The sequence below is a fragment of the Malurus melanocephalus genome, unplaced genomic scaffold (assembly GCF_030028575.1).
Source record: "Malurus melanocephalus ecotype Western Australia unplaced genomic scaffold, MMel_1.1 scaffold_1, whole genome shotgun sequence".
In the NCBI taxonomy this organism is placed as follows: domain Eukaryota; kingdom Metazoa; phylum Chordata; class Aves; order Passeriformes; family Maluridae; genus Malurus; species Malurus melanocephalus.
The window spans coordinates 1686553-1713971 of NW_026623233.1; the positions used below are offsets into that span (position 1 = coordinate 1686553).

Below are 27419 nucleotides of genomic sequence, written 5' to 3' on the forward strand. Positions count from 1 at the left end.
GCCTTTCAAGGCAACAATATAGCAAAACTTCTGAGGAGGAGCAGGCACCAAACCCACATCTATCCACTGTCTGATCAACCTTTAAACCTGTGTATGGCATGGMATCCCAGCCTGCTCCTCCTGCCATAGCAGTTGTTCTTGCTGTAACACGGGTTGCACTGGTGAGAGGCACATGTCCTCCAGAAGATGCAAAACTGGTGCTCAATCTGTACATCCCACTCGCCCTTGCAAGCCTGCAGGGGTGCTAAAAGCCCAGTTTGTCTTTTTAATATCTACAGAACTTTACTGGAAARGACCTAGGCAACTACAGCCATACAGATTGCTGTGCTAGATTTAGAAAAAGAAAGGGTTTGTGGATTGCTCCCTTTATCTTATCTCAGTCTAGATTTTTCTTTAGATAGCTACTACCCTTGACAGAGCTGGGTCTAAGGTAACAGCAACAACTTGTTTTCTTGTCACAACAAGAGAGAGACAAATAATTCAATGAGTGGGTCGAACAACATAAACAACATACGAAGTTTGCACATACCATATAGCAACACTGGAGTTCTCATCTTGCTTCTTATTTTCTTCTGATGCATGATTTCATCAACAACTTCATCACCATGCACAGGCTAATTCTGTTACTATGGTAAACAATTTATCTCTCTCATTTTATTAATATTCATTCCAAACAATTAAAAAAATGAATCTACCAATTTAGGTTTATGCCTTTGGCAAAGGCAGCCTGTTTTGTAGATTAGAAAACATAACTGTCCTACCCAGAAAACCTCACTATCCAAGGCTTTTGTTATGTTTGCACAGATATTCACAAATAAATTCAGTCTATGATTATTTTCAGATTAATGACATCCTGCTCTACTAGAATATTGCCAAATCATCCTTTTATTGCCAGTCTTGCAAGATTTTGTGGTGGTTTTTTGTTTTTTTTCGCCCTAAAGCTCCAACTCTTAAAAGAGTTTGACATGATTAGTCAAAACTCTTGTTTTCCTTCTTAAAGTCTCAAGCAAGCCTTGTCGCAAGCTTGACTCATGTTACCTTAGGGGCCCAAAAACCAGAAGTTAATTGTCACATTTTCTTAACCACTTTCAAGACTTTTAAGGGTCTGACTCATGATTTCTAATGCCTACAGTTGGCAATACTGCATATACATTACATGTGTCATACCATCCATCTGCCAGTAAACAAAATCTTTATGGAATGCCAGTTAGTTACTACTCACCCTGTTTCTAATAAGTTATTTTTTTTAACAATGTTCAAATCTCTGGTGCCAAAGAAGTTACATCACTGCAGTAGTCACAGCAACAAAACATAAATTTCTCATTAATCTGATTAAAGACAATCAGTAAAATCTGCCTCCTACTCAAACATGCATGCAAAACCTAAACCAAACTACTTAAAATTTCTTAACTAAGCAGCCTACAAAGCAGAAGGTAAGCCATGAAAACTCTTACTAAATATCAACTGTACAAGCATTTGCTGTACTGCTGTCATTGAAATACAAATATAAGAGACAGCTTGTGAAGGTTTGTTCCATCCAAGGACYCTCTTGTTGTGTGCTGACCAATGCCCTCAGCCCACCAGTGGAAGAACATGAGAACCTTCAGTGTGGACCAGAGGCATTCTGCAGAGCTGCAGGCTACCCTCATCCTGCTGCTGAGAACGACACCTTCACCTGGCCAGCCACATGGCAGCAGATTTGTCATATACTCCATTTCTAAGAAGTTTCTGCAAAAAGAAGGGCAGAATGTTTCTGTAACATGGGATGGTAGCACTTYTATGTTTGAATTAAAATTTATGACAAAATTTAATGTTTTTATTACTCATGCTAACATTTAATCAGTTTTACACTTTAGAGAAAGGCCCTCATTTATAATGCTTGGCATCAAGTAACCAGAATCAGAAAGCCACACATAAAACAAAAATATATTTATACCATAAAAATACATACAGTAGAAATAATTTCAGGCATATTTAAATTATCCACTAACTCAGCTAGATATTTACACCACTCAATTAACCCAACTCTGTCATTTTGGCTCTACTTTTGAGCCTACAAATAAAAACTTAGTTATATGTGATACAGWTGTGATGATTGTACCTCAGAATGAATCAGAAATATCCAAATGGTTAAGAAAACTATGTACAACTTGCTTAGTCTGAGTCAGAACCARTCTTCTCTCCATGAACCTCATAAGCATGTTTTTTGCAACTTTCTACACTAATAGAAAAAAATGTAAGCAAGGAAAGAAGGGAATAAAGGAAGAAAATACTTGGGAGATATTTTTGTTTCAAGAACTTTAAAGATTAATAACTTAATTATCAGATTGGCAATTATGAATAGCTTATAATTAAAGACTTAAAAATTGAACATCTACTTGACATTATCTATTAGAAGCCCAACCTGCATATTACTGCTGTAATGGAAGTGATTCTGTTCATTTTAGGAACTAAACATGTTTATCTCTACATTTCTTGCTACATAAACACACTTTGTTTTCTGGCATCACACTGAAATATCCCCATGAACATGTTTGTATGATTCAATACTTAATACCTCGGTTGCTTTMCCCACAATTAGATCCAATATCTTGTATTGGTTAAGAGAGAAAGTAAATTTTAATCAAAAGTCCCCACTATTTCTATCAACAAAATGGCATAGAAATTACTCCGTTCCATGGAATAAATTTTTAAAGGTCTGTATTTGTGATGGGATTTATCAATTTGCAACTGAGATTTGTTCACTCTCTTCATGCTGTTGCCTAGCTCACATGATATAAGCAGCCACTCCCAACTGACAGACAGCAGGAACAATGTGCACTTCATTTTCCCCCTCGTTCTTTTATTTTAAACAGACTTCTCCTTTTCATCTTTGAGCACAAGTTTATACTTCACTGATTTTATTCAGCTTGCTATAATCTTTAGCCTTAATGCAAAAAAGTCATCTGCTATATGAGTTAGAAGGGGAAAATACATAATGCATGCAATAGGGAGGATGCACTGAGTTAGATCTTAGTAAGCATCTACATCTGCCACTCAGTCATTGCTGATAACATTTTCCTGAAGCCATCTATATATTCCAAACTGGTTTAGGAGTTGGGGGGAGGGGGTGTTGTCATTGAAGTAAAAACCACCAAAAATTGAGACAGAAATGCTGTAGTATTTCTACCTCTTACTGCAGCAGTGTAGCATCTGAATTTACTAATTTCATACAGAAAATGCGCATAGCGATACAAAAAGCTGAAAATCCCTTCAAATCCATTGTCACAAGCAAGTGAAAAAGTTGACTATATAAACACATTGAGATTATGGTCAAATGCACAATGAATGCAACACACCATTGAGAACTGCTGCTCCTGGGAACTTCATAACACTGACATGTACTTGCATAAAAACTAAACAAGTATCTTGACTTGTTAATGCAATTAARTGCCATGACAAAGATTCCACAGTACACAGGACAAAAACATAACACATATGGCCAGTATGCTTGTGCTGTGGCTATTGGGCATTTTATCCTTGCATACAGACAGGCCTTAGCATGCTCTGAAGTACAATCCTGCCTTCTGGCTCTGTTATTGGTCACAATGTTAAAAGTGATCAGACAAGCACCAGCCTGAAGTTAAGACAAGCTCTCTGTCCAACAGTTGTCAGCACTGTGCTTTCCTACAGCCAAATACACAATAAAGGCTGGACTTGAGACTTGGCTAAGGATAATACATGTTCTTTCCTTTTACCCACCTTGAGCAGCTTGTTTCCATCCCAGTATTTTTCTTTTAGGAAGACTTGCTTAAGATGCCAGTGGAGAAAATGAGTAATTTTCACAAAATGAAGGATTTAATACACACATATACATTTTAACTCCAATAACAATCTCCCCAGCATTCTTGCCAAATGTGCTGATAACATAGCACACAGTTGATGATATAAACATGAAAAGCAGTAACAGCTTTTTMTTTCCAATCAACTTTTTATTTCCTCCTTGACTGCAGACACTTCTTTCAGCATAATCCAGAGCAAGGTTATCCTACACTAGCATTAGACAAGATCCCATTAAACATTCTTGATGTAAGGGGTGACAACACACTCGCTGTTAGCCCACACCAAGTGTCAAGGGGAACACTAATGTGTGCATAAACTTGCTTTCAAAATGGGACAGGGAACGTATTTTACATTAGCACTTGGTCATATTTGCATTTGTCATCTCAGTGGAAAAGGACTCTACATGAAAGCCTGAGCTATGAAACAGGAGCTTCAAAAACACAATAGCAAAATGAAAGGCATCATGGCAGTTCTAGGTAGTACACTCAAAGGAACAGTATGATTTTCTTCTTTTTTTCTTTGAAGGATGATAGGTACAGAATCATGGTTAAAATCAGGAATAAAACAGAAGAATACTAAAGTTATATTCTGTTCATTCTTCTTTGGTAAACCTTACTATATAAAGCACTTTACATAAGGTCAGTGTCCTTTCATAGTCCTGTGACACCATGTAAAGTTACTCACACGCCCCCCTATGCCAGTCAGAGCAGGGACTGAAATGAGCGCTGAGTGCAGTCCAAGCAACTCGGCTGGGCAGGCAGCTGCTCCCTTCCCAYCCATCAGCTGCACTACCTGCTTCTAAACCCAGGCTGCAATTGTTCTCCTCCGCCTTTTCCCAACACTCATATGCAAAACCCGACACCACACACACTCTGGGAGCACCCCAAGGACTCACCTTCAGCGCAGAGACTCACCAGTGTAAGTACGCACTGTAATTACACTGGGATAATTTCCTGAAACAGACAAACGAAACCACCTTCCCTTGAAAGCAGAGCGTGCTTGACTTGTACAAACAGGCATGTTGACATAAACTATCCCTGCCCATTAACCTGCTTCCTCAGCTTGGCTCCTCCACTGCAGGACACTGTTACTGACAGCTGCTGGCAGATCTGCTCCTCCGAAGGATCCCGTAGCCTGCTTCAGTCAGGGTTTTATTCCTCAAGCTAACTCAAGACATTTTGACTGAATCAGGTTAGAAAACATGGTATGAGTAACTGTATAGAGAGCAACTAAACAAATGACAGTGAAGTGCATCTTTTATCATCTCASATGGATTTGGATCCCATCAAATATCTGATCAGTCAAGGACATTCAATGAGCTCCAGATTCACACTGGCTGTACAACTACACTATTAAGCTTCCCCGGCCAAAAGAATCYTTGAACATTACATTCCAAGTGAATTTTGGGGGCCACACTGCTAAGTCTCTATATATTTTTAACACTAATAGGAACTGCCCCTCTTACATAATCTGGTTCATCTGTCCCACTGCTGCTTAAAAGAAAAATCAAGTCTAAAACCATGAATGCAGAAAAAGAAGAGTGACAGTAAAGGGGGATGCCAAAGTTGCACTTTACTGTAATTGAAGATACAAACCTAAACTTTTAAAATTCAAATATATACTCAAATATGAAAGTTATATCCATTAGAAGCATCAAGCAGCACAAAAAAGGGGCAACTTTGGAGAAAAACTTTTGGTTGTTACTAAGCTTGTAATATTATATCCAACAGCAGCTTCAAGAGAACTTTATGAAAAAACTTGTTCACATGAAGACTACACTGTAACTGGATCATYAGAATTTTTCCCCCCTCACATCTTTTGAACATCTCCACACTGTACCAACAAAGCAATACCAACAGTATTCSTGACCCCTTCATGCAGAAATTTTCATTTCAACAGTTAAACAGTCAAACAATAAGGTTTAAACTCTGTTCATAACTTGTCTTACACTCACAGGTGCGAAAAAAATGGAASAAAACCAGATCTGCTCTATTATACATGAACATTCTCAAAATCAGATGGATTAAGGTTGAATCGTAACTAATCTCATGTTAGACAGTTTGTTCATATTTTGTTGAATTGTCTTTTAGAGAAGCAGGGTTTAAACTTAGAATGAAACATGTTGGCAAAATTTTGGTGYACATGGATTCTGCTAGATTCAAAATGTCCATCATTTGAGAACAATGAAAGCTTACAAATGTGGGGTTTTCTTGATACAAGAGAAATGTGTTTTAAAAAGAGTAATGCTGCTAAATGGTAATCTTTAGAGTTAACAATCACCAATATGTATGTATTCATGCCAAACACTAGTTTAACAACCACTGAGTTCAACAGACTCTTCACAGAAGTTTTTCTAAAAAGGAAAACCTAAATTACTAAAACCTAGGTAATCCTTATCTTTYGAGCTCAAAAGCTTGAGCATGCCACAGAACTCTGAAAAGTGACAATGTATGGCAACAGCAGATTTCATATTTCTTTTGGCCTCTTAGACTAAGCTTGCCATTTACATTTGAAAGACGATTCCTTTAAATTACTAGTTTCTGCAAATCTGTGAGGAAACTCAAATCTGTGAGTTCTGTATTACAGGTAGCATTGTAATGGAAGTTTTCTGAACCAAGAAGGATTACAGAGTGATTAATGCAGTAGTCTGTAAGCCAGAGTCCCGTTGTCTTGCAGTGCTTTTAATATCTGTATCTATCTGGACACAGCTGAGGATTTTGAAGGCCAGTGTTTTTTAAGTCCTGCATGCGGTTTCAATGACAAGAATTATGTTTCTATTAATTTCTACTGAATGTGTTGTGAGATTTCTAGGAACTCAGTTCTCACTGAATTGCTATTTCCAGAGACAAAGTGTCTAAAACAGTCTAAAGAGACATCGTTCAAGTCTGCAGAACACCCCATGATATCGAAAGGGCTCCTCTCCGTATGTTGTCAGGGCTCCCATCTCTCATTATATGCACACTTAGCATCCTCAAAAACACTAATTAAGCACAAACAAGATGTTTTAAACAGTCAAAATCACACATCAACACAGCAGCCACTGTGAACTTTATTAAGAAAATGTTTGCCAACTAAACTGTGATGAGTTTACCGACTTCTCCATTTACTTGTAGAAAATCAGTTCTTTCATAATGGCTCTGGAAATCATTTATTGTTGGGTAAATGATGAATCCCTGGCAGTGTATGGTCTGCTTGAAACCCTGTCAGCTTTACCATGAAAGGGCTATATACAGCTTTGCAAAATGCAAAGGCAGCGACACATTTTCCATTCAAGCAACAAAGTCATTGTTGAGGCAGATGTCATGCCAGCCAAACAGCAAAGCCACCTTTACATTAAGTATCCTTTCTAYCATGACTGTACCACAAAATGAAATGCAATTTGTGAGGAAAACAATCCATAATATACCAGTTACATTCTCTTCTAGTAACTGTTTAGTCAAGTCTTATTTCTCAGACAGGAGAGGCTGAGCTATAATGAAACACAGCATAGTGATTTATCTTCATGAAAATGTTCTGTTCCCAATGCATCTGCTTTTGCCTCCTTTGCTTTTTATAACTCCCATGCAGTCCTATGCAGTAAAAGTCAGGACAAGGCTTCTTCATTCACCTGGAGTCAGATTTATATCCAGTCCTGTAAGTGACTCAACACCACTGTTTATACACATCTCTGGAAAGTAGTTCTCCATTCCTAAGTAATCCAACCATTACAAAGATATTTTCCAATGTCTTCAACTCCAGAAGTTGCTTTAATTCCTTTTTCATCTTGTAGCTATGTAGCAGAATAGCATTGTCATGGGCTATGTATAGTAGGACTTAATCCTTATTAATAGCTTCAGTAGATTGCCCGAGGATTTTTAGTACTGTAGTAGGCTTCGCATGCAGCTACATAAGCAGATTCTGGGAAGAAATCATCATGGTATTCTGCTAAAAACCTGAGAAGAAAGCACACACACAAAAAAGAAAAAAAGAACTGAGTATGAAACATCTAAGAGAAAAGCTATTTCCAAATTAATTTTTAAGCTCAGCAAAAACAGAGCCTGGGAATTAAGAATTATTACTCCTTGAAATTTGGCATACAAAGGACTTGCCCTATTTCTTACAAGTTCTAGATAGTGAGAAACAGCCTTCTCCTATCATTCTGAAATCCAACAAGCATTAAAAAATTCCTCAAGCTCAGTAACAAAAACAAAAAAACAAAAGTTAAAGCTACACTAGAAAAAAAAAAATCAAAGAACTAGCACAGAAGGAAAAAAAATCAGAAAAAAAAATCAGTTGAGATTGTTCTGCAATTCTAAATTACCTGCTCAGCATACTATTCTCATTTATGTCTAAACTAGTACTTTCAGTTATCACTATGTCAGTATCTTATACAAATGGCCAGGAGCCATTAAGTCAAACTATGTATTTTAAGACAACTAAAGTGATAATTTTTCATACGTTTCATGTGCCTGTGCATTTAAGGTCTCCATCTTTCAAGAGTACCTGATTTAAATATGGCTCTCAATGACAAAACATCCTTCACAAATTCAGTTCCCTAATTTCATATTTCTGCAAGATGGTCTTCAAATATTATTCAAATAGCCAATCACCCAGWATTTTATAATGTTTTCTTGCTCTGCTTACTGTTTCCTTGGTTTAGGACTGAAAAWGAAAATAAACTGTGCTGCTACGAACACCAGTAACAAACAACTAAAATGTGTATAAGCTCTCTGCGCCTTCCTTTGTTAACAAAGACACTGGGTGTCTAAATGGGGGCAAAAGGGCAAAGTGATTATTAAAATCAAGGCTACAATCAAGCTGTATTTCAGAAAAAAAACCACAGGCCTTCAAAAATACCTGGATATTAAAGATCAGCATCAATGAACATGGCAAAATGCTAGCTATGTGTTMTTTATTTAAGAGTAGGAAGCAACAAAAACAGAAAACAATGCCATCTGCAGAATATTTGTTGCCTCRAAAAACAGTGGCTGGGGTGATGACTTCACTACTGGAAGCTAAAACAATCAGTTGTGCATAGCCAAAACTTTGGACATAGAAAATCCAAATTTGAAAACTACAGTGCTTCTCCAACCTCACTCACTGCTGCTCTGCCTGAACTAGGCATGTCCTTTGATCTAAAGAGAGCCAAAGCATCAAAGAATACTGGCAAGATCATCTGTATAAAGCACTTTAAATTTAATAAGGARTATATTAATTGCTCAGACCTCACAGAAAAAGGTGACAATACCAAATTGCAGACAAATGAAAAAGGATTGATTTCYCCACACACACCCTCAATCCCTGCACTTGAACACAGGCAAACAAGCGCTAAATTGAAGGAATAACTAGTTACATCCTACTAATTCTAGAAAAAGCAGTGACAGATGCAAACTTTTTTAGAAAAATCAATCCTTCACGTAGTGTCACCGTTAATTTAGAAGGCATATTGTCAACTTCTTTCATACTTGCTTATTTCAAAGCAGCTCCGTAATGAACRGTATATAGGGGGACCTAAATGGTTTCTGATGTAAAATGTTTCAAAGCACTAAAAAAGAATACTGAAATTATAGCARTTTTACCAAGTATTACCAAGTGCTGTAACCTCTGACTTTAGTTAGCTACAAATCACTTTCTAGGATGAGGGGATGGTGTGAAGCAAGTGTGGAAAAGCCTAAAACTTAACAGACTTGAGCGTAACTTCGAACATACTTTGATTGTACAAGGTTAAGATGAGCCACAAGTGGTATCAAATTAATAATTCTTCATTAACACATGTTAATGACTCCAAGACATTACAAAATTACAGGTGCTGATGAAAATCTTAGTGTCTTTGAATAACATTCAGTAAAATAGAGTACTAAGAGCTAGATCATACAAGGGAGCTACAGAACAAGGGTTCTGTTCTAAAAAGAACCTTCAGAGGGCATTGGGTAGCTGGCAGTTCCAAAAATTTTAATGGCATGTAATGGGAAACAGGCTCACTTTCTCTTACAAATTTCCTGACTTTTGCTTAAATCATCAGTCACACATGCCAGTTTGGTGCGTGCTAAAATGACAGTTGGTAGAGATGAAAAATTTTAGCTGAGATGCTGTGCCACAGCTACAGCTCACAGGAAAAAAAAAAAAACAGGCAGAATGCACACAGTCAAATATACATCTCCTTACATATTCTTCATGTAACAGTTGTGAAAAGCAAAATACTCCGGAGCTAGCAAACACAAATTATTTTCCTCAGAGAAGTAGGAGAAAACTGCTGAAAGAACAGTCAGCTTCCTGTCCCAACCCCTTGTGTATCTGTATACAAAGAGCAGGGGCCCTTCTGAAGCTGCTTTCTATTCAAACAACATCACAGTGCAGAATGCTGGCACAAAAATATTAGGAGTCTCCTAAGACTCTTGCCTACTGGATATTTCACTATTGCTTTGCTCTTGGACAGGCTAAAACAGCACCAAGATCAATTACACTGCTACCTGCAARTCATGAGCCAAGATTTAAAGACAGAGGGAGCTGCACTTAGCAGACAGCCAATGTTCCACAACAGATCAGAAAGCACATTGCTATTGAGCTATTCAGAAATTGTTTCATTAGTTTTAACTTACAAATCTGATCAATTCAGTCACCTGTTGCATTTTTCATTTTTATACTTTTTACAGAATTCATATGCACACATCTACAAAGCGAGACTGCTGATAAGTAACCAAATTCTGGGATGCACAGACTGATGTGAGTCTGCATGCATTTTTCATCATAAGCATTCTCAAAAACAAAACTCATGCTTTACACTCATGCTTAGAACATAGAGGTAACATGGTACAATGCAGGCATTTCCCTCCCTACCACAGATTCTTAGAAGGGCAACACTTCAGAAAGGTCTAGAGGGGACAGAGACAAGGGAAAAAGACATGAGCAACTCAGGAATTCTTCAAGATATGTTCTGATTTTCAAGTGGGGGTTCTTTAACAAGGTTACCCCAGGTAACTCCAAGCAATAGCCTCGCAARTATACTACCATCTGAGTTATACAGGCAGATCTACCTAAAATAGGCACTGAATTACCACTACCCACATTAGAAGGTCATTTGACACACATCATGAACATATTTCAAAGAGAGTCAGTGAATTTACATGAGTTTTAAGAGCCTCCTGTGGTGGGCCTTGTCTTGACACCATCAATACAACTTACTACCAGAAGTCTCTGAATGAAGGAAAAAAATTATTTTAAATGTCAGCTACCATTACATGAATAAACTCAGGGACAGTCCAGAAAGTATGAAAATGGCAAAGAAAGAAAAACCTTACTTTTTRGAAAGGCATCCTCAGTCATTAAGGTATGGGAAGTCAGAGTCCAAAGGAAAAGCTTCCAGGAAGGGGACATCTTACACCCTTCTGMTACACAGTTTTAAAAGGTAACCAGATGCTTTGATCAGTGGCCTGATCCAGATGCTGTTTGAAAGGCAACTGTAATATCTATCTAAATTTGCTAAAAGATTATTATGGGTCCTAACTCTATGAGTCACCTCATCAAAAGAAATTTCATTTGCAGATTAAGAAATGTCACCTCCTCTCTTATACTACTACTCAAACGCAGGATTTGAAAACTAAAAGACTTTAGCTCCACAGAAAAAACCCAACATATGCCACCACCTGACCCTCACCACCCTCCAATTTATAGGCCTGTCTCCATATGGAAAGCTGTTCAGGACAAAAGATGACAAAGCCTATCACAGCCCCACTGCAGTCAACAGAAGAAGTGAACTGAAGTTTCAGATGTTGTTCTAATACCCAGTGTCTCAACCACCATGCTAAAGGAATAAASTGGCCTGTTTTGTTGACTGGACTCTTGTCACTCATTGATATACAGAAACTGTGATCATATTCCTTGGCCTTTTAAGGGAAAGTGTAGAGAACCCTGAAGATGCCGGGATGCCATCACAATAATCAGATTGAGTGAGTGAAAATTAAATTTGCCCAAAGGCCTTTTGTGAAAACAATCCTAAAAGAGCTCAGTGGAGGAGTCCTTGGTTTGTCTTGAGCATGAAGACCCACTCATGGCCAGGCCAACACAGGTCCCTAGAGCTGCCTTCTCAAAAAGCTGCCATAACACATTTAAAGTATTTGAGGCAACCTCTCAATTTAGACGCTTGATTCAAAATCTTGGTTCAAACCTCAGCTACTCACTAGCAATATGCTAGTCAAATTCCCAGACACCTGATGATTTGGTAAGCAGAAAGAAGAGAAGCAATTCACAATGCGAGTTTCAGGAACAGTTTTTCGCAATGCAACAAAACCTTAGTCAAGAGCAATAAGCACCATTGAGCACATTCTGCAGACCAAGTAGACAGCAAAGCCCACTGAAAGGAAAAACCTGCACAATACCAGGTACTCACTGACTAAGAAGCATTCTACATTAAGGTGGCAAAAGCCTGAGAGAGCCCAAAATGGCAATTAACTTTCTACTCATTCAATGAATACAGCAAAGCCCAAATAAATGGAAGTAATACCCTTAAATAAGGCACTGTGCAATGAGAATTCCTTCAGTTCAATGTGCTTCAAAACCTGGGGAAAAAATGTTCCTTTACATCCTTGTGCACCCTAAACCCACACCTCCATTTACACTCGAAACTTGATTTTCTTACATTAAAGTTCTAATTCCGTTAAGTTTTCTACTATGTCATAACATGTAACTAGTTAATCCCAAAAATTGAGACAAAAAAACCCAATATACTTCGATAATATTAATCAATTAATAATCAGTATAAGAAACATTGGCACAATTATTTTTCATCTTTCGGAAAGTGATTTTTAATTATTTGCCCAGATTTTGCAACTGAAATCACAATGACTCACAATGAGCAGGAACTCTGTCACAAAGCAACTTCACCTAACTAAAGATGTCTTCTATTCTGCTCACCATGTGAAATGCTTAATTTTTTCATTCTTAGACATGAATAAGCTCTCATGAATTGCACATTAGCACAGACTAGTGGTGATAATTCACCACTGCAGTTGTATATAATAAAATTACTCAAAATGTATGCTGTCAAAACCAGAGATTTGTTTCTTAASGTAACTTGAAACAACTTGTCATCTTTGTATATAGATATATATATTTTATTACCACAGACCTCTAATTTGGTCACATTCTGATTCAGCTTCCTTCTCAGAAAAACTCAACAGTATCAAAATATTTTTCTACCCATGGTACAGAGTGACACAACAGAAACACACAGATTTTAGAGCACCAGGGACAGAAAAAAAAACAAAGAGAGATCCAACCTAAAGTATTTGACCATTAAGAAATTGGTTCTCCATAATCTGAAATTATGTATATTGGCCTCATCTGAAAAAAATGTATTAAAAATTTTAGAAGCACTATTTTAGAAATACTTTATCACTTATTCTTCTGTATTTCATGAACATCAAAATACCTTTCATTTATCATTTATCTATCAGAATACTACTTCATTTTGCCTTTTTTCCTAAAATGCAAATAACATTCACTGAAATCATCTCAGTGAAGAAGGGTCTTACTATTGCAAAAACAGATAGCTGTATTTTCCTAACTTTTAAGTAGCTCCTATTGGTTAACAGTCCTGAGAGATGGCCTCTGATTCCAAAGCACTTTTCCAAGTCAAGGCTGTCTGCAAATCAATGGAAACAACAAAAAGGAAAKGGGCACCTTCCTGCCAATCAGTTCTCATCACTGAGGCAGCCAGGAAATTGTAAAATAAGACACACGAATCATTTTATTTCAAAAGTGGAAATAATGGATTTAGTTTAAARACAATACTTCCTCTTACTCAAAAGCTATTAACAGGCAAGAAGATTTAATCAGGGGTGTTTCACTAGTCAGATTACCAGTCATTAAGCACAGTTAAAGCAGTAGCTCTCACTGCTTGGTCCTGAAGACTAAACACAAACTGGAAGTGAATTTCAGTGAAACCAGACAAACTGGTGAGTTTGTCACTAAAGTCTATCTCAGACTGCAAGTACTATGAATTATTTCAGAGCTAAATAATTTAAGACTCTGAGTTTTGTACTTAATTTGAGAAACTGATTTTCTTAACTTCTGCAAATTCTATAACTGAGAAATCAACTTTCATGTTCTCCGTGAAGAAATTTTCATTTTGTACACTTGCAGAAAGCTGCACTAAGCACAGACAGTAAAGCTTCTGCTTAATAAGAAAGTCAAAAAGATGTATTTCATACATTCCTTAAAAATATATGTTGTCTGTGAAATTGAGAAAAATCTTGTCTAGCAGTAGTCTGAGGGCATGACTGGAAAATACTATCCATGTAGCATCTCAAAGCTAATTTAAAGCATCTATCATGTCCTGAGTAAACCCAGGACAACCAGCTTCCAGAAAAAGTATTACATTACATAAGTCTCAGTTTCTCAGCCCACAGGAGATTAATAGTACAAATGATAAACTGTAAATTTTAGCCACAAAATCATAATTCAAAATTAAATCAGTATCTATGCAGGAACTATATCATTCATGCAATTCTGCATGGAAGTTTTATTTAAGAATACATAAACTACCTGTGCTTGGACTACTCTGCCTAGACTTCAAAAAAGATTCAGGAGTAGTTTTATTAATGCAAACAGACATTGTTACTTGAAGTCAGACATATCATTCCTTTGCTTGCTATTAGAGAAATATTAGAAAAATTTCTCTTATTAGAGAAATAAGAGTACTTCAGCTTCTCACTCAAGASCAATTCATTAAAAGAAAAAATTAAGCAGTCCTATATAAACTGGCTGCTATTATCTAATGCATCCAGACCTTGTAGGAAAGTTCTTACTGTTCAAAAATAAAGTCAGAACAGAACTGATATAAACATTTACAATAAACATCCATTAATCCTTTCATTCCCAAAAAGGAAAAGATGGAATGTGAAAACTGAAGAACTACTACAAGATGCCACCTCAAACTCAAGTTTTCTTGTGATTAGAAACAGGTAATGCAGGACTATTTCTATAATAAAAATCAAGCATGAACAAGTGTCTAGAAAATGTAATTGTTTGATCAGTCTCAATGACATGCAGCATAACGAAATAAATATCGAAATGAAAGACTTTTCAAAAGGACCATGTGAATATGTGTTGAGAAAAAAAAATCTAGTAATTTGCACTGGTTTCTGTTACCTAAGTGAATGCCCAGTAGCACAGATGATAAGAAGTTAGACCAACAAGGACATCGATGACAAAGCTACCTAAGACCAAAAGCTTCCTACAGCAGTTACTGTAACTTTGAAGCTTTTTTGACACTGTCAAAAAAGAAAGCACTTGAAAAAACACAGCCTTCAAATACTTTGTTGTAACAGGCATGTGATATCCACACTATGCTTGTCTTGAGGGGCTCATTTTGGTTTAGTTATAGCCTGGCCTCAATAACTGAAGCACACTTCTGGTTAAGTGTTTTCTAAAAGGAATGCAGCTTGTGTACTCAGAGGACTCTCCACCACAACACAAAGCATGGAAACTGGGAACTACTGAGAGCTTTGCTTCAAAAGCACAGCTCTATCTCCCCTAGAATGCTGACATGGAAACATGATTTATTTTTATTTCTATTTATAGATGACTACGTATTTCAAAAACATAGTCAGATAGAAAAATAAGACACAGATGGGTACTATCACTAGAAATTTCAGTTGTCACCTCCCTTACTGTATGGGGTGTAGGGGACATGTTTTTGCTTTCTTCTATTCTACTCCACCAAAGCTTATCCATAGAATGGTATGAAAAACACTGTATGAAAGATGCTAAAGAACAGAGACCTGCTCTCATGAACACAGAAGAATCTGAACAGGCAAAGGTCTGATAAAAACTGAGCTGATCCCCAGTGAGTTAAGCTCCCTAAGAAATACTGACTTCAAGTAAAAACAGGTTTCAAACAATGCGCTCTAATTCTGTCCTGTTTAATTGAAAGGTATTTYTAATGCCAACAGGGATCTTACAAAATAGAGATGCAAAATTGAATCAGCAAAACTTAACAACTAACTGCTTCCAGAGAAAAACCATGTACTGTAGAAACTTTGACATTAGAAACATCTTCCATTTTCAATAAGCAATTAAAGTAAAAGCATTTTAAAGCTTTCAACCCCCTGATCTATAACACGAGTTTTATTTATGCTGGTGCAATACTTATTACCTTTCCATAAGTGACTACTTAAATCATTGACCAAATTTAAGATACAATTTCCGTATTTGTTCCATTATCACCTATAACACTTTCTCCAGAAAGTTTCCCTTGGCAATTTTATTTCCCAGTGTATTAATGCTAACAACACAGTGCCACACTAGATATTTAACACCAATGCCATGTGGAGATACTAATTACAGTACCAGATAAACCAATCTGATCATGGTGCAGGTACAACCTTACYGACTCCAGTGGTGGAGCTACTGTGGTCAGAGAGAGTTGTGTATCTCCAGAAATCACTGCACTGCGTCACTGAGAAATCTCTGTTCAAAACTCAGTTAAAAGAGACTTTCTTTTAAGAAACCACCATCATTAAAAACATGCTTTAAAGCACAACTTTCTCCCCCTGTAAATAATGATACATCAAAACACTCAAGATCATGCTCTCAAAAATTAACAATGGAGACTTTGCATTTCTTCATAGAACATGCTACTTAACCAAGTCAGACTTGTCATTCTATACACAGTAACAAAGTTTCACATTTCAGTTATCTATCAACCTGTTTATGAAAAGCTGAAGTAGGAAAATCTTTACTCAAATTGCTATTGTTAAAATTGTATACTCCTTTTATCGTAATAACAGTTACAGAAAATGAACATCTTATTTTAAATCTCCCTTGTCATTCCAGAACATTTAGATCTATGTAACAACAGATACACTGCTGCAGCACATTGTGTCACATTACCTCAGAAACATCTCAAAGTGTTTTACTAAAGCCTTCAGGTTTTTCTCAGGAAAGCACATCTTCCCCAGTATTTCTGGTAGCTTTACTGTGAATAAAAAAAATACTGTTAATACTTGCTCTTGTAAATGAAACTTCTAATTGCTTTTATCCACTACACAGAAAAGAATGTAAAAATTTCTTCTCCCCACAGAGCCTACTTTTCCTTGTAAGCTACTTTCTATCTTTCAAAGCCTTACTAAATAGAAACATGCTGAAAGAGTGAATGCTGCTGGGTTTAATGGTGTTTGATAGTGCACTGGAAGTAACACTGCTTTGCTTTTCTTAAATGAAGGCTTACAGAGCCAGTAAAAGATAACCAAATCTAACAGCCTATCTTCCAAATAGATTAAAATGTACATTCTTCCAAGAATAAAACTAAATGTAAYAAAGCAAACAGAAAAATTACACAGATATCAGCACTGGAAAAAAAAATTAAGCAACTTTGAGCAGGGAGTTTTGCATCAGTTTACCAAACATCCTCAGCAAATGTTGAGATCCATAGATATATGAGGGAGGTGGTGGTTGATCACTTGGTGGATAATTCTCTGGCATCAATTTCCAGGACAAAACCTACACATAAARTATAAAAATACTGGTTATGAAAACTTGACAACATTGTAAGTAATTTCATCTGTACAGAACTTCAAATTAAAATATGAAATACACAATAGCAAAAAAACCTTTTATTATATAGCCCTACTCTGAGGGCCACAAAACTTTTAATCATTGAATTTAGGACAGTAACATCAAAATCTGTTACCTCATTCAATTCGTTGTTTCTTCTACCTTCAAAGCCAGTAAACACCGTGCTCCCTTCTTTGCTAGGAGTCAAAGTTATAGGTGAAGATGACCCACTATGGACAGGGGTTTCTTCAAAACGAAAAGAAAAACAAAAAAAAAAAGTAAGAAATAAATTTTACTACTTGTAAACCACTATTTGGAACTATAAGCCATTAAATGCATCTAAGGCTGATGCTAGAATTTTTGAAGTCTTAAACATTAAATTCAATAAAGGCTCTCCTGAAACAGACCCTCAGAGAAGCAGCTCATTGAATYCTGTGGAAAAATACACCAAAGTACTGAGATTACTGCTTTATATTTCTCTCTTTGGCAATAAGGCCTCAGAGTTAAAGAACTGATACAAAAAGAAATGAATTCCCACTTTGATTATTCAATTCGTAGTCCATGCAGCATTAAAAGAAGAATTTTATACTGTGTTTAGACCAACAATGTACARAGAAAAACCTACTTTTTTCCAGGTGCAAGAAGAGCTTTGGCATRGATGCTGGGGTCTCGAGGTGACGCCGTTTAGGCTGTGGGGACGCGCTGCTCTCCGATAACCTGTCACAGTTGGAGCTGTGGCGTGTCGAACGCCTCAGCGACTGCAGGATTTCGGGYTCAGCTTTTCGCCTTTTCGGCGTGGCGGGCTCCCCTGTGGTGGGCTGGCTGTCAGTCGACTGAGGCGTGGGTGGATTCAGTAGAGGAGGACTTGGGGAAAGTTCCTCCTGATTTCTGGGAAATTAAGGCAACTTTACAGGATTGAAGAAATCAGAGCTCTACCCATAAAAYAAATCCTTGTTTCACAGATCTTGTTCACACTTATTCAGATAAGACAGTCTCCTCCCAATAACTATTCAAGTGATTAGGCCTTCTATTAAATACTATTTTCCACAAGTRTACTTACCTTCAAACCAAAGTTAAAAAAAAATATGAATACCACATTCTCCCACATTTTAAGATAAGCAGTATTATACTTCTTATACCTAACCTACCTGTTAGTATTTGTTGAGTTTTCTTTGATAGGAAGAAAGAATTTTGATGAAGTCACCTTCTTAAATTGAGCTTGTTCGTAAGGATAAAGCAAAATCAATGGAAGCGTGAAGTCAAAGGTTATTCTCAGACCATCCACCATCTCTTTACATAGCTCGACACTAGAGGGGAAAAAATTATGAATTTCAAAGGTGCATGTCAAAATTTTTCAGCGTAGCTGTAAAAAATTGCTCTTTAATACAGTCCATTAACATTGTAACTACAATATGCTGACTCAATCACTAATACTAAGTGATTGAAAGCACAATTAAAAAGATAGTGATTGCTCTTGTTAACTTCAGAAATACAAATATTTTTAAAGGCCTGCTTCATAACCTCAAACAAAATCCCACACCTGTTCTGGTGTATTACCATTCACTAAATTAATAAAATCTACTGTAGAGTAAATCAAGTTAGTCAGATGTTTTTCATGTAAGCATTATTTTGGCTTTCCAAGTTCAGTATGCTGAAAAAAGAGGCAACTGCCAGAAAAAGTAAGTACTCAACAAACTGAGTCTCTGTCTAAAAGGCATAAGGAGAATTTGATCTATAGATGCTAAGACACAGTCAAGGCTGTGCTCAAGAGATGYCCAATGAAACAACAAAACCAGGAGAGCGGTTTCTGCTGGTCTGCTCTGGTAATCAAAGCACTACATTTGGGAGCTAGGTCTGTGTACAAGACTTACAACATTAGGTTGGTGAGTACATGAGCAATTACAAGCAGAACCATGAACTCCAAGTGCAGTCCATCTGCAACACCCCTCATCTTTGTGAAGGTATTCCCCTCTCATGTTTCAAGTCCATGTAYGTGTACAAAATGTGATTCTGCCAAAATGATTCATATTAGAAAGTCCAAACCTCCTATCACCATTTCATACTATCTACTAAAACTACTACATATGAATTGGGTCAGGGCACCATCAAGTGCAGAAATTCTATAGAATCCAAGGAAGTCAGTAACTTTCAGTGTTAGAGCAGTAAGGGAAATACAATAAAGGTGCCAGCTGAATCTCTCTACTTAATGGATCACCAAGTTTCCACTAATTTTTGTAACTAAAGTGCTGTTTTCATCGAGGGAGTTACTTAAACATAAACCTGTAAAAATCATAATGTGTGTAAAACCTTCTGTTTATATTTCTGATATTTCATCTAACTTTTCGTTTGGGAGATTATACTACAAAGAAGGAAAAATGTCAATCTGTCACAGAATGAATGACATCAACATAAACCAAGACACTCACATAGGCTAAAATATTGCAAGGAACAGCRTAATTACACACCATTGAAACATAACACTAACAAAAGCTGGGATTTCTCCTTGATAAAATAACAATATCTCACTCCACTGTAGATAAAGGAGACTCATCTAATATCAAGGATCTTTAATGTAACAGGAAAAAAAACCCAAAACAATCAAAAATGACAAACATGCAAACATGCACGGTTAATGTATTTGTAAAATGGCAGAAGAACAGACAGCTCAACTGAGAATGACAGAACACACAGCACAACTGAACAAACTGGACTGGTGTTACCACCGTTTCCCTACATAATGACTCTAGGATTTAAGACCGTATCTCCGTTTAAAACAACAAAACAAACAAGAAAGCAAACAACTTGCACTTTGAGTTCTTTAGAAGTGTTTGTATTCAATTTTTTAATTTATCCTTTTTAAAACTTAAACCTGTTCAAGTTTATCTGAGCAGGGTATTCTTACATCAGACATTAAATTCTTCACTGACAACACGAACACATTCTTCCAAACAGGGCATGATATTTACAAGAATTAATATGATGAAACAGGATATTGATACTTTYGCATGACATTTTGGAATATAGGGACACTCTCACTGGTAAACAAATCATCAGCGTAACTCTACTATAGCTATCTGTCAAATACTTTAAGCCCTGTAAATAGGTACACATCATGGTGTAATCTCAAAGAAGTGAACAGCCCTAAAACAGAGCACAGAATGCAAGGCCATTCTTCTTGTGACAAAAGCACTAAAGATTACTTACTTCTTCTCTGGTGGTACATAATGAAGATTCATATTAGCATGGGGAGTCATCTGATGGTGCCGAGACCTTTCATTGGCTGAAAAAGCGGCATTAATTGCAAAGTGTTTTACATATGACTCCAAGATGGTTATTATATTTGTCTGGCAAGGAAGCTTCACTAGCTGAAAAAGAAACAACAAATTATTGTGTTACAAAAACAATGAGTAAGTACACCAAGTTAGAATAGAAGCCTGTAATGTRCCAACTAATTTAGCAAATACCTAGTGTGTGCAAGCAAATTCAGGACTGCCTATTTTCAACSTTTAAACTGCATTTTTTATCTTCATCATGAGAAACAAGAAACATAGCCAAATTAACAAGTCTGCTGCATTYCGACCTTTAAAAAGCAATCTGCTTTCTAAAGCACAATCAGGTACTGGAACACTACACTATTAAATATGACAAGTCACTGTTTTAGCTATAGATAAGTTTACTCCCTACACTCTGTATTTTTCCATACCTGTCTGCACTCAACATGAAACTAAAAAAGTGAGGTTAAAAAAACACAGGAGTTGTATACACAAAAATTACTTTTGACATCCTCCTCACATTCCCCATGCATATTAGTTTCCCAACTTTTATTTCATACCCTCTTTCTTCTATTAATATAGTAGCAGTCTTCTTCAAGCTTTTTTTTCAAGACTTCAGGAATTTCTATGCTTATTGCTCTTTCCTCCATGTCCCTTTTTGTATGAGTGTCTTGTTCTTCTTTCTAGAGCAGACCAGGGAAAGAAACAGGATACTGGTTGTGAAAATAGAACTTCTGTAGTAAGGATATAAGTGGATAACAGCATTAATGTAAGCTGTTTAACAATACTGCTCTTGAAAGCATCGGCAAAATCATTTTTTAAAACTTTTTTTTTTGATTGAAAGTTCTCTTRAGTATTTAACCAATAAAAAACCCAAACAGATATGTTAGATGTTGTTGCTTCRGATCACCCACACTGTAGTAGTTAAATTCCATACACCTTCAGAACATCCATTTATTCCATATTTTCCTTTCAATAATGCAGAAAGAGAAATGTTTTTTCTTGAAAACAGTTCTCTACATCTTAATTTAAGACCAGGACAGACATGCCTGTCTCACAGTAAAATACAAGTCAAAGATCCTGCTGCTATTAGGGATCCTCCAGCCTATATAGACTACTGAATTTTCACAGCACCCACAAAAGTGGAAAATCCATTTTCCCTACAAAAGCTTTATATGTAGAATGAGAGAAAAAGAAACAAATGTGTATTTTACAATCATATAATTCTATAAAAATATGACACATTGTATAATTTTCAAAATCTCAACCACAGTAAAAATCAGGAATAAGAAAATTATGCTTTTAATTCCAGCTAAATTACCAGCTGTGGCATATATATCATCTACTTCAATTTTCCTGAGTTTCAAGTACAGATGTTTAAGTTCTATTAACTTAAAGAACATATGAATATACCATTTCTGTTCTCTCATCTATGTCACTTTCTTCACTTTTTATTTCTTCATCTGTTCCTTCATCACTGTCATCAGAAGAAGAACTACTTATAGCTGCATAAAAGAGATTTCACATATTTATTATTTATTATTACATTGCAGAGGTTATCACCCATCAGTTTGAGGCCTCAATGCAGAAAAAAAACAAAAACAAAACAAAACAAAAAACCCAACCCACCAAAAAACCGCCACYAACTAGTTGTATTTAGTAAGAAAGAGTAATTCTAATTTAATTAAACATGTATTATTTGCAGCACACTGCAAATGTTTTAAATACCATAACATGCATTTATAGAAAGTATTCTTACATCCTCTGTAATTAAAAAACACTCACTTTTAAAAGCTTCCTACATTCCTGAACATTTTCATTGGACTTTAGTTCTGAACAGAGGATTAACATAACAATCATTCAATGAAAAGGTCTGAATCTGTGCAGCAACAGTTCCCAGAGTATTAGTTAAGTGCCAGCCAGTGTTCCTGCTGGCTTTCTAGTTACAAAGGAAAATGCAGGAAATTAAAAATCTGGCTTGAAAGTGAAATCAGCCAAATCAGCCAGTCAGCTGACAAGAAACAGACCTTTGTGCAAGGTAGACAAGGGCAAAAAAAAAAATCTTATTGCCCTCAAAAATACATGAAACAGTAGCAGAGAATTGATGTGCTTCCTAACACCAAACGAAGAAAAGTGAGGGCTTCTCACACCTATAAATACTACACTAAAGAAAACAGCATTAAGCCATCAAATCACTGATTAGAATAGCTGAGCAGATGAGATGCAAGGAAAAACCTCACGAATACAAGAAGAAAACAGATATTCTAACTTAACAGATGCTTAGAATGAAACATAGTGCTTATTCTTCATATGATTGCCTCTGTATATTTCAGATAGGGCCATGATACTCTCATGACAAATAACAGCATGCATTTCTACCTCAGGTCAAGAAGTTAAAGGCATCCCACCAAAGATTACCAAAGTATGAAAACAAGCTCACAGTTTTCGCTACTCTCATCATTTTCTTCAGCAGGAAGRCTTTTTAACACAGAGTCAACACCAGGCAACCTGCAACGTCTCTTCCTTCTTCCCTTTCTTCTCCTACAGAACATAAAATGGTTTACTGACATTTAGGTARTATTTCATTCATTTATCCTAGCTATCAATTATGTGCAAAATGCACAGGAAACCTACGTTTTGAGTTATTTTCATTAATTAATATTGGAATCATTCGGACAGTGCTTATTTGAGAGTGGATACCTTAATGTCTGTACCTGCCTAATATTCGTGTTCTCAAGCAGATTCTCAAGCCACAGCCAACCAATATTAGATTACTGCCTTTGGCTGAAAAATTGTTCAGGTTTTCCTAAATTATTTTGCCAGTATATTTCTTTGGGAAGATGCAGATCCAATACACAGGCATTTCACATCAATAGTTAAGAATAACATAGTTATAACATAGTATATAGAATAACATATTGAGTGTYAGTATTTTAGAATGTAAATAACAATACATAGGTCTTTACTTTAGAGTAACTCTCTAGAATGCAGAGACTGTATTGTGTACATATCTACCACCTACAGTATGAGCTCAGAGGCCAAGCTCACTTGCAGAACCCTGGATGTATTTGTATTGAAAAAGAATCTCTCAATTATTTTGAGGCCAAAAGGATTTCTTACATGCGAGCCACAGCCTTCCGTGCCAATTTACGCTGTAATCTGCGATTTTCGTCTGTATCCCGAAGAACATGATCTTCAGCTGCCCATCTATCCCAGCTAAGGATAGGTCAAAAGAAAATGAAAAATTACTATGAATATATGTCACTCATGATTACAAATGAATTAATATACTTTAAATCTACAAAGGACTCATTTAACATCATTCAGAAGCTGCATCTGTATCACCAGGTTTGCACTCTTCTCTGTTCACAAGGCTTCAACTCTCATGTTGCCATCTAAAATATCTCAAGGTTTGACTTAACGTGTGACAGCATTTGTCACAAGGACACATACGATTGATCACAGTCAAGACACTGTGCTCATAATCAAACAATCCAGGACCAGATTTAACAAAGCATAAACTTTTATTAATGGAAACTTGGGTGTGATGAGTATATGCCACAGACAGATACCCCATAAGGTTTAAACTCATGCTTATCAAACCAATTCAGTGAAATTTATGGATATAGACCAATGTGTCAACATGAGCAAGTATACCAAAGGCATTCACAAAAACAAAAATACTCCTGCAAACATCAGTCCTTTGATATTTTGTGCAATGCCTGTCTTTGCAGAATAAAATAGAAGAAATGGAAGAACTGAGCCCACATATACTGGTTCTTACCTTCTGTTCCAACCGTTAAAATGGATTAGATATTCTGGAATCTTTCGGCCTTTCTCATCTTTTCCAACAACAATATCAACAATCTGAAACAAATATTGAATAAGGCAATATTAAACAGGCTTGAGAGAAAGTAAGCTTTCTGGTACTTAGAGAGTCTATGCACAAAGAAAGAAAATGAAACTAAATAGACTTGTTATTTTGCCAGCTAATACTGGCATGAACAGAAGACAAGGATTACTCTGAATGATCAGAAAATCTAGCTTTCATTGAGCACTCTTATTATTGTCCCATGCCTTCTAGACAGAGAAAGGGAGACACCAAACAATGCAGTAGCACAGTAAGGATATGCAGATTTGGACTACTGACACTTTGTCCTGTGCGCTGTTTCCTCAAGCCCTCTAAGCAGGAGAAAACACAATTCTCTACACATAATCTTCAGAAATGCTGCTCTGTTGAACACCACAGACTCTCAGCCACGAAACATGAAAAGGCATTGGGAATATCTGAGCCTTTGTTTTCTTCCTCTTCCACAAGTGTGCAATGGCCAGTCTGAAAGGGCCTGCACCTCAGAAGATGTGCTGCCTGCACTTGAGTAGCTTTCAGTAGATCATATATCAGCACTTACGCTACATTGATAATTTAATTTGGGAATCCAGAATTTAAGAACTATTGATGGATTCACAGACAGTTATGCTATTTAGGGTACCAGAAAGTAAAGAAGAAAAGGTACTATACAGTTTTGCACTTAGGTGATAGGTTTATTGTGATAGCAACTAAAGCTGTTGGGTTGTCAGAACATAGGAACAGGTGGACAAACAAAAGGACAGTCTGAAATACTACARGATGGTGGCATTCCTAATCAAAGATATTTGAGAAACACAGACCCGCACAACTAGCAAACTGGCAGCAAAAAGTCATAATCTCATCAAGAATCCAGTTGCAATACTTCCCCTTTTATCCCTCCGTAACAAAAAAAAAAATATCCAGAACTGTTTCCAAGTTGGACACAGTCGATTTAGTATTGAAAAATAATCTTATGTAGAAATGATACCCTAAAACAACACTGTATTTATATAAAGCTCTATAATTACTACTCTTAAGGTAAGGCCCTAATTGAGGCAGTCACGTCTTACTGCAACACTTAGGGCCCATCGCGCACTGCTTGCTRCCGTATTTCCGTATACTCTCCTGCATTAGCGGCACCACTTAAACCCATCTGAAGGGCAGTAAGCGTGGGAAAGCGTGAGGGGAAATAAACCTAGGTGCACTGCAGAACTGAAGGAGTGGTAATAAGACTTCAGAATTACTTTGCAGGTGTTCAGCCCAGAACCGAGTGCGGAAAGCACGTCCGACACTTGCAGAGCCCCTCGGCGGCTCCGCTCTCTACCTGCCGCGACCGCCAGGCCCCGAGAGCACRGGCCCCATCGCCTCCGTTCCCCAGCGGGAGAAAGGCCCACAGGTTCGCAAACAGAAACTACGCACACCCCCCACCCCCGGGTCTCCCGTGGCGTGGGGAGAGAGCTGAGCCCCGCCAGGGGACAGGCCTGAGCCGCCCGCAGGGAGGGATGACGGAGAAGAAGCCCGGCGGGGACGGCCCCGCCTCGCTTCGTCTCCCCGTCCCGTGGCGGCCCCCGCCCCGCGGCCTCCCCGCCTGCTCCCCGCTCCCCGAGCCAGCGCCCGTTTCCCGCAACAAGTGCAGCTGCCGGCGGAGCCGCCTCCCGGCCGGGCCCACAGCCGCTTCCCGCGCCGCCTCCACCCGAGGGCGCGCGCAGCGCCCGGCGGGAGCGGTAACGGGAGCGCGGGACCGTAACGGGAGCGGGCGGGCCGCGCGCCGGCCACGCCCCGCGCCCTCCCGCCCGGGGCGACGCGGGAGGGGGAGGCAGGGGCGCGCGCGGCCGGTCACCTTGGCATCATAGAGCACTTTGGCTTTGGTGGGATCGGGCTCGAAGCAGAGAACTCTCTCTCCCCGGTGGAACTTAAATTTCATTCCCCGCGAGGTCATTTGTTCATCATGGCGCAAAGGAGAGGAGCCCCGCCCGCTCCCGCGGGGAGGTGCCGCGGACGGCCCGGCCCCGCCCCGCCCCCGGCTCCTCCGGCGGGGGCGGGCGGCCGGGAGAGAGCGGGGATGCAGCGCCCGGCTTSCTCTGCCCTGTGCGGGGGAGCGGCGTTGAGCCCCGGGCGCTACGGGGACCGGCCGCCCGCCTGTGCTGCTCGTGCCCGCCCCGCCGGTCACGCGGGGTGCGCGGCACGGGATGCGGGAGCGGGCGGCGGGAGGGGCGGCGGCGGCGGGGGGATGGCGGGGGGATGTGTCCCGCCGGGCGGGGGGCGGCCGCCTGCGCTGGGCCACAGGAGCCCCCGGGTGAGGTGAGAGCTGTCGGCCGTGCCGGCGGTGCCCCAGCGCCCTGGGAGCCGGAGCGTGCGCTGGGCCTGTGCYTGCCTGCGGAGCGGCGTGCGGCCGAGGGTTACGTGCACCCCGAGAACAACAGCCGCCCTTCTCTCTGCTACTGCTTCCCCTAACATCAGCGACATTCCCATTCCTTACCCTCTTTCCCGCGAAGAACCGCCTCTACTCTGGAGATGGCTTTGTGTACATTGTAACCTTCCGCAAGGTTTGTTTTGCTCTCCGTTGTTCTTCCAGCCTTCCTTCAACAAAATAAAGCTAGAAGTGAATAGGGTGTTGGCACTAGAAACCTAATTGCCTAGAGCTTGATTTATCTTAACAGTGTTTAATTTCAGATTCTGCGAGCACGCATATAGTGCAAATAATCAAAATCGATACACAGCTTTCTTGCCAGTACAGTTTATGCTGACTGATGCCTGGAAGGCATCTCTTGGGGTTCAGCCAGGGGAACACTGCAGTTTCCCACATGTTATTAGATGCTCCCTCAGGCTGTTGTAGATTTTATGCCAGTTCTGCATTGCTGATTTACACAAGACCCTAACAGAGCTGGGGGTCCTGGGCCTGGCAACCCCTGTAGAAAGACCATTTATTTTGTGATTATTTAGCA

At 38.4% G+C, this 27419-nt stretch overlaps 1 protein-coding gene across 1 annotated transcript; it reads right to left on the reverse strand.

Annotated features, from left to right (window-relative positions):
* Positions 1-3865: 3865 nt before the first annotated feature.
* Positions 3866-26481, reverse strand: MSL3 (MSL complex subunit 3). Its single transcript, XM_057389638.1, has 13 exons — positions 26315-26481; positions 24412-24494; positions 23748-23843; positions 23068-23168; positions 22041-22132; positions 21188-21310; positions 20560-20720; positions 18504-18662; positions 17981-18243; positions 17492-17601; positions 17202-17301; positions 16693-16777; positions 3866-7754 (listed from the first exon to the last, which is right to left on the reverse strand). Exons 1-13 carry the CDS (start codon positions 26411-26413, stop codon positions 7655-7657), a joined length of 1572 nt encoding a protein of 523 aa, XP_057245621.1. The 5' UTR covers positions 26414-26481; the 3' UTR covers positions 3866-7654.
* Between the last annotated feature and the right edge of the window lie 938 nt (positions 26482-27419).